The following is an 8,790-nucleotide window of genomic DNA, read 5'->3' as shown; positions in this document are numbered from 1 at the left end:
TTTCTAGGAACGCTAAATGAAGTATACTTATCCTGAGACAAACATTCCACTAAAAAATTTTAAAAAAAGCTCAGGTCTCATGCATCTTGTATAAAATCAGATAAAGTACAGAGAGCAAGAGCGCTAAGATCATAGATAAGGAAACCATCCAGGAAATGGATCCCACCGCCTCCAGACACTACATCTCCTGCCACATGGATCAGACATGACCTGCTAACTGAACCCTTCACAAAATCATGAGCAAATTAAAGTTTTTGTTTTGAACCAATAAATTTTCACAGTAAGTTATGGAGCAGTGGCTATGTAAAACACCCATGCTCACATGGAAGAATTATAAAAAAAAAACAACAAAAAGAAAGGAAAATATAGGTGCTTCAATTCTATTAATAATATAGAATTTTTGATCTGCAATGAAAATTAGACTGTGTAATGTACTTCAATTATTTCTTGACCATTTAATATTGTTTTCTTTCAGGAACTGTCCCCTTACCCTCATCAGATGGTGTCAGCATTATCATTGTCCTTAATTCCTTTTGGTAGATAAGTGACCCGGGATAGCCAATAGGTAGCACTAGCAGGCACACCTGGATATAGTGATTAGATTAAAGGTTATACAACACTAGATAATTAAGAATCCTTTTTATGGCATTATTACTGATTCTACAAAGAAAGGAACCTCTCTTTTTGAAATGCATGTGACTGAGAACCAGCTGATCCTTGGGCTGCCAGTGGATAGTAAGGCCAACATGTGGAGAAGACTTGCTTAAGAATTATTGTTTTAAAAGTATGTAAAATGGATCAAAGTGAACAAGAAAGAGAGGCGATTGATAACACCTTTTGAACTCTAGTACCTAGTCATACCTTAAGCAAGAGTGTTCTCTTTTATTTCATAGATATGCAAGCCGCAAAATGTTATTTTTTTCTTGAACTAGTTACAGTTGGTTTTCTGTTACTGAGAATCGAAGTCCTGACAACTGAACTATATAGAATATTGTGTGATCTGTAGAAGTGGAAAGAAAAATATTACCCTTGAATAAATTAATAATCTTACTCAAATATTTATTATTTTTTTGAAAATTATGTATTCCTTATTGTTTTCTCTTAAAGACTGTAGGAGAAAAAAATTGTATAAGTAAATATGCATCCAGGTACCTCCCAGTTGACTTTATTTAAGTAGAATGAAAAATTCTAAATTCTTTATATAGTGTTAACTAAAATCATTATAACTTCCATACTTTTAGTATCTGATAATTTCAAGTGTATAAGTAATGTTTATAAAACAACATTTATTTAAATTATACAATTACTTATTTTAAATTTATGCTTAAAATTAAACAAAAATTATATTGTTAGAAGCATATTGTTTACAGTTATAGAATCTTAGTAGCAAATGGCTCAACTGTTGTTAAATTTTAACAAAATATATACAAAAGTGTATATATTTTTGTATATATATACAAAATAAATGCCAAAGAATGCCCAAACTATTTCACAATTGCACTCATCTCACACACTAGTAAAGTGATGCTCAAAATTCTCCAAGCCAGCTTCAGCAATACGTGAATCGTGAAATTCCAGATGTTCAAGCTGGTTTTAGAAAAGGCAGAGGAACCAGAGATCAAATTGCCAACATCCTCTGGATCATTGAAAAAACAAGAGAGTTCCAGAAAAACATCTACTTCTGCTTTATTGACTATGCCAAAGCCTTCAACTGTGTGGATCACAATAAACTGTGGAAAATTCTGAAAGAGATGGGAATACCAGACCACCTGACCTTCCTCTTGAGAAACCTGTATGCAGATCAGGAAGCAACAGTTAGAACTGGACATGGAACAACAGACTGGTTCCAAATAGGAAAAGGAGTACGTCAAGGCTGTCTATTGTCACCCTGCTTATTTAACTTAAATGCAGAGTACATCATGAGAAACACTGGGCTGGAGAAAACGCAAGCTGGAATCAAGGTTGCTGGAGGAAATATCAATAACCTCAGATATGCAGATGACACCACCCTTATGGCAGAAAGTGAAGGAAAACTAAAGAGCCTCTTGATGAAAGTGAAAGACGAGAGTAAAAATGTTGGCTTAAAGCTCAACATTCAGAAAACTAAGATCATGGCATCCGGTCCCATCACTTCATGGGAAATAGATGGGGAAACAGTGGAAACAGTGGATGACTTTATTTTGGGGGGCTCCAAAATTACTGCAGATGGTGATTGCAGCCATGAAATTACAAGATGCTTACTCCTTGAAAGGAAAGTTATGACCAACCTAGACAGCATATTAAAAAACAGAGACATTACTGTGTCAACAAAAGTCCATCTAGTCAAGGCTGTGGTTTTCCAGTAGTCATGTATGGATGTGAGAGTTGGGCTATAAAGAAAGTTGAGCGCAGAAGAATTGATGCTTTTGAACTGTGGTGTTGGAGAAGACTCTTGAGAGTCCCTTGGGCTGCAAGGAGATCCAACCAGTCCATGCTAAAGGAGATCAGTCCTGGGTGTTCATTGGAAGGACTAATGTTGAAGCTGAAACTCCAATACTTTGGCCACTTGATGCGAAGAGCTGACTCTTTTGAAAAGACCCTGATGCTGGGAAAGATTGAGGGTGAAAGGAGAATGGGACGACAGAGGATGAAATGGCTGGATGGCATCACCGACTCAATGGACATGAGTTTGGGTAAACTCCTAGAGTTGGTGATGGGCAGGGAGTCCTGGCGTGCTGCAGTTCATGGGGTCGCAAAGAGTCAGACACGACTGAGCGACTGGACTGAACTGAACTGAAATGAACTGATACAAAAGTGCTGTGTATTATAAAACACTCCATTTTACTGTTTTGATTATGTATTTTATTTTACATATACATAACATCCATGTTTAATTATAAAACTAATATTCTGTGTATGTTGTCATGCTGTCATTTTGAAACTTATGTTTCAAAAACTTATGTTTCAATCTTATGTTTCTTGTATAAATGAGGCAGCATTTAGCCCTTTTTTAAATAAGTGATAAGTTCTGTTTATCTCCAAGAGAGATATGCTTTGAAAAGGATTTAATTCCAGTTTAAGTAATAAAGTAGAAGATTGTGTCTTTTATATATGAGCAACAAGTCTTGAAACCATATATAAGATGAAATTATTAATATTCTTTATTTGTCTAAAGACATACTCTGATTTTTATCGTTTTAGAAAGACCTCAGGGCTTCCCACGTGGCTAAGTGGGTAAAGAATCTCAATCAGGAAGATCCCTTGGAGAAGGGCCAGGCAACTCACTCCAGTATTCTTGCCTGGAGAGTCCCATGGACAAGGGAGCCTAGCAGGCTACAGTCCACAGGATCGCCAAGAGTCAGACACAATTGAGAACACACACAGAAAGGCCTCAGATATGTAAGTTTCATATTCCACTTTTTGCATATATCTCTGATTATGTTTAATGGTAATATATATTTACTTTCAATTATTTTGCCCCTTTGATGTGGAACAATGTCAGATTTTTTTTTATCTACTTATAGTGTGTAAACCTCAAAGTATTTAGTACATAGGTAAGTTTAATACACAACTGTTACTGGAATTTCAAAATTCATTGACTTCTTAGCAGTAGAAACTAAAAACAAGTTTCTCCCATTTTTTTTATCTTTCACTTAAAGTATTATCTATTGTTGCCATAATTACTAAAATTCTTTGAACTGAATCTGTTTTCTCCTTCCTCTTCTCTTATCTCTATCCCCAAAGCTATTCGATTAAAATTTTAAGTCTCTTAGCAAAATGTCTTTTAGGGTAATACCCACATGCTTATAGGAGTTCCTATGGGGTTTTGTTCAATTAAAAATATCATATGAGATATAGCAAATTCCGAGGTAATACTCAGACAATTTACTCCTTATTATCAGGACAAAATGTTATAAATAAGGCACATTTGTTCTTGGAACAAACCGAAATCTAATATAGATAACTTTGTTAAAACAAAGTTATATGAAATATGGTAGACATTTATAAATGATCACATATAACATATAAATTGTTTTTTCAGATTCCCTTTAAACTGTTTATGTGTCAGGGGACTGAGCTAGAGTTGTGCTGCATAAATAGGGAAACAATGAATAAGAACTAAAAGCTCTCCTGGGAAATGATTATTAATAGACTATCTTAGATAGTGTCTCATTAAACTAATGAACTTGAAATAAAGTAGAGATCTGAGAAGTTAAAATATATTTTGCATGGGAAAATATTTAAACTGAAATAATTAACTGAGGTTTTGAATTCAATGTGCAAAGGATTTTTCTTTAAATTTGAGGTGGAAATGTATGCCTGTAAAGAATTATAATGTCTGTTCTACACTTACCCTGAGGACTCTCCTCAAACTATTTATGTGGTCTTTTCTTTAATGAGACTTAGTTTGACTTTATTCTAATAAATTAGCATGTGTTGTGCATCATTTTAAATGCTCCAGTGAACACACACATTTCTCAGTTTCAAATGAATTCAACTGATGTATTGCCATGAATATACCTTGATGCTATATTTCAATATTTTACAGAGAGGCTTAAAAACTTCTCATTGGAAAGAAAGTTTCAGGAAAGAGAATAAAAAAAATTACTTCACATCATTGTGGATTAATGTATCTTTTATAATACTAACTCTGTACTTCTAACTCCAGAGCGTTACATGCCAAGATGCGTGAAAGAAATTGTAACGGCATTTTAAAAAATAGACTACATTATCTGATGTTTTGGTAACTTTAGAAATGGTAGTCATTCTAGATTGATAACTCAGGTGATGTTCAGAAAGAAGAACTGTCAAGTAGTTTGATAAACTAGAGGGACTGAAATGGTGTAGATACAAGCATTTTAACATGAATTTGAAAAATTGAAAATTGTCTTCATATTTTGGATATTAGGCAAAAGTTTGGAAGTCATATCTACTTCAATAATTATTTCAAGTAACTTATTTTATCATTATCTTTATCATTATCCACCTACTTTTGATATCAAGTATGTATGTATTTCCATTTGCTTACAGGTATTTACAAGATAGAACTCATTCATTAGACATCCATAAACTTTTGCACATAAAAAAAGCATAGAAAAGAAAAATATGAATATATTAACCTTTTAACTGTACCCTAAGAGCCCTCCAAATTACCCCCACATTAATGTCAAAAACAGTTAACATATCATGACCTGAACTCTGTTCACTTCACCTTATAGTGACAGGCATCTTTGTAATTTCCATACTATTTCTCACTCTGTATAGCTGTACATTCATTTCTACCTGAAATTTTCTTTCCCACCTCCACCTTTTTCCATGATGTGGTTAAAGACTATGTGTCCATTATGATTCATTGTCAAATTCTTTTGTTGTGCTCTCAAGACAACTGTACCTGTCCAGACTATTATTTTTACTACCGTCACATTGTCCTTATGGTAACATAGCATCTTCTAAGCAGCAAACACAATGCTTACTTTAAAAAAGTGAACATATTCAGTGTGTCTTATTAGGAGTCCAATGCACACCATTTGTTTGTTCAACAAACAAAGGGAGGAATCAGTTTGAACTGGTATTTGTAGTGAAGTGTTAACAGTGCTGTATAGGTCAGGTAAATATATGAATAAACTTTACATATTCAGTGAGGACAAGAAAAATGTTACAGAGGGACAGAATCAAGAAAAGCTTTCAAATTCAAAATGATTACAATCTTCTTAGGATTGTAGAAGTAGAAATTGGAATGCTCTGTGGACTGTTGAGAGGTGCAGATCTGCTGGCCATCAGCAATTTCAACTGGATGTTTGGGATCTACCACTAGATCCCCAGGCCCAAAAAGCACAGTGAGAGACATGGTTTTATCTCAAAAAGGCTGCAAAAACTAAATAGTTTTCAAATAAACCACAAATAAAGGTAAATAAAAAATAAAGAACGTTATTGAAAATTGTGGACAGCCATCAGAGATGGCTTACCAGCATGATGGAATCCCCCCACCCTCCCTGGTGATGGTGCCCAGTATGGGTTCTGGTTTTGATCCTCAAACTACTCATGCCAGGCCCCATAACCAGTGGAAATTTTCTGTAGGATGCTGGGAACCCAAATCTGATGCTGTGTGACAACCTACAGGGGTGGGATGGGGAGGGAGGGGGGAGGGAGGTTTAAGAGCAAGGGGACATATATATACTTATCGCTGGTTCATTTTGATGTATTGCGGGAACCATCACAATACTGTAAGCTAATTATCCCCCAATTAAAAATAAAATAAAATTAAAAATTATTGAAGACTCAAAGATGATTGTGTTTATATGGGTTATAACTCCCTAGTTTTATGAATTTAAAAATAAGAATAGAGGAATATTTAAAATATTTATGTATTTTAAACTCACTACATGTTAATATAAATATTTTTATAAAATGTGACTGTATTTTTGAAAACAAAAGAATTGTGAAATTGTTTTGCATATTTGGAATTTCTTTACTAAACAGCTTTCTAGAAGACAGCTAAACTCTTTTTTCCTTTTACATCAATTCTGTTGCCAAATAATATTTTGGGTGATGTCTACAAAGAAATTTCTGTTTCCCACAGATACGTAGTTGGGACAGGACCTCAAGGATTCTCAGATCAGACACTGATAACTTTTGGATTAAGGAAAATATGAAAGCAAACTAGTTATGAGACTGTTATAACACCAGAACTGTTAGATGAAAAACAGTATAAATCATTTCATCCAACTGCTTAACATACAAATCAAATTTCTTAACTAACCCAGTACCAGCCTCTAAATAAAGACATTTGTAACACTCTAATGTGCACCCTGAAATGTGACTGAATATTCATTAAACAAGTTTTGTGCCACTACAATGATCTGAATCGATACCACTAAAAGAAACTAGGAAGGCAGTTTTGTTGAATATGCTTTATGCAGTTAGACTTTCATAACAAGATGGAGAGGACATATCAGAGATTAGAGCGACTTTTACTTTATCTTCATTAGAACACCCATATGTCTCCTGGGAGTGCATACTCAGATGCCACCTAACACTCACAGTAACACAGAATATAAATTGCAAAGAGTTGAACATGACTGGGTGACTAACACACACTGCTTATGTCTTGCCTTAACTATTTCAACAGTGTCCACACTATTATTTTTATTACCACACTGAACAGCCTCAACTCATTCACTCACCATTTTATCTTCCTTAAAGTAGAGGTGGATTTTGCCATTCTACTGTTGAAATTCCTTGATATGGCCACAGACTGAACATTCAGCTACATGAGTGTTATAATTTGAGGATAGTCATTTCTTCCCCTGCCTTGTTCTTCTTCTAAAATCCTTTATTCAAACAGAAAACTGAAATGAAAAAAAAAAAAAAAATAGAGGAAAATCTGTTAAAGCAATTAAGGGGTAAAGTTTTAGTCGCTCAGTTGTGTCTGACTCTTTGCAACCCCACAGACTGTAGCCCACCAGGCTCCTCTGTCCATAGAATTCCCCAGGCAAGAATACTGGAGTGGGTTGCCATTCCATGCTCCAGGAGATCTTCCTGACCCAGGGATTGACCCCAGGTCTCCAGCATTGCAGGTAGATTTTTTACTGTCTGAGCTACCAGGGAAGCCCAGTAAGGGATAAGATAGGTAGCAAAGAGACCGTTACAACTTGTATCAGGGCAAGGAGATGGGTGGTATGGATCAGCTGCCATGCAGATGACTTAGGGAAATTTCCTCTTGACAATTGGTGTGGGCAGGGGAAGGTGAGGGAGTCAGTTTGTTTCCATAAAGATGAAGATGTTTTATGGCAGCTGCTTGAGCTATTGCCAAAAGAACAAAAGTTAACTTGGCTGGAAATTTTCAGAATAACCAATAAATCAAACTGGATTCAAACTAATGTATTTCAACCTGGAGGCTGTGCTCCATATATGACTCATTCAGCTTTATAAGAGGTTGAACCCTCTCTTTCATCCTTTATTTGGCTTCATTTTGCCATCACATAACAGTATGGTCAAGGAAATTAGAAGTGGGTACTGTCACCAGAATAGAAAATAGAAATGGCCTTCAGAATGTGGCCACATGGATCTACAGTTCCTAATCAAATATTGCAAAATCAAAAAGATCTTCAATGGGTAGAAAAAAAATGAACCTACATAAAAGCTTTTGACAGAACTAGCATAAGTTCACTTATGGTCATTATTTATCCAATTTAGTACGATCAGACCCGACTGAGCAACTAAGCACAGCACAGCATGGTACGAATATATGTATATTTTCATCTTACTGCAGGAAAAAAATCAAGGAATATGGTATTATAACTAAGGATGGCATGCAACATAGAGCACATATAAGATACCGCCTTCCTAAAATATGAAAACATTTTCAGTTCTATATTTTATGTGGTGACTATAAAGATGTGGATAATCCATCGTGGATTAGTGGCCCTGTATAGCTAGGATCCTTATGACAGAAAAGAAAGTGTTAGTTGCTCAGTCATATGCAACTCTTTGAGACCCCATGGCCCATAGCTTGCCAGGCTCCTTCGTCCATGGGATTTTCCAGGCAAGAATAAGAATACTGGAGTGGGTTGCCATTTCCATTTCTAATGACAGAAAAGAACCCCATGACTATTTAAACTTCACCAAGCAAAGAGATCATTCTTCTAGCCTCCCTCTTCCTAGGAATGAGTTGTCTCCTTAGGCATAAACCTGGGGGCATGTTAAACAGGAAGGATGATCTTCTCTTTAAAATTACATGTTCCCATCTTCAAATCCAAATGGAAGAACTATATATACATATATATATATATATATATACACACATATACA

The 8,790-nt window shown here is 35.2% G+C and overlaps 1 protein-coding gene across 1 annotated transcript in view; it reads right to left on the bottom strand.

Annotated features, from left to right (window-relative positions):
* Nucleotides 1–6,436: 6,436 nt before the first annotated feature.
* LOC145530172 (uncharacterized) overlaps nucleotides 6,437–8,790 on the bottom strand; it is a 60,052-nt gene continuing 57,698 nt past the window's right edge. Inside the window, exon 4 of the mRNA XM_081551071.1 lies at nucleotides 6,437–7,328. Within this exon, the coding sequence (XP_081407197.1) occupies nucleotides 7,317–7,328 (12 nt within the window). The 3' untranslated portion in view covers nucleotides 6,437–7,316. The remainder of the gene's footprint in view (nucleotides 7,329–8,790) is intronic.

Source organism: Giraffa tippelskirchi, chromosome 12, assembly GCF_054371585.1.
Source record: "Giraffa tippelskirchi isolate mGirTip1 chromosome 12, T2T-mGirTip1v1.2.pri, whole genome shotgun sequence".
In the NCBI taxonomy this organism is placed as follows: Eukaryota; Metazoa; Chordata; class Mammalia; order Artiodactyla; family Giraffidae; genus Giraffa; species Giraffa tippelskirchi.
This window is presented reverse-complemented; position numbering and strand designations above follow the sequence as displayed.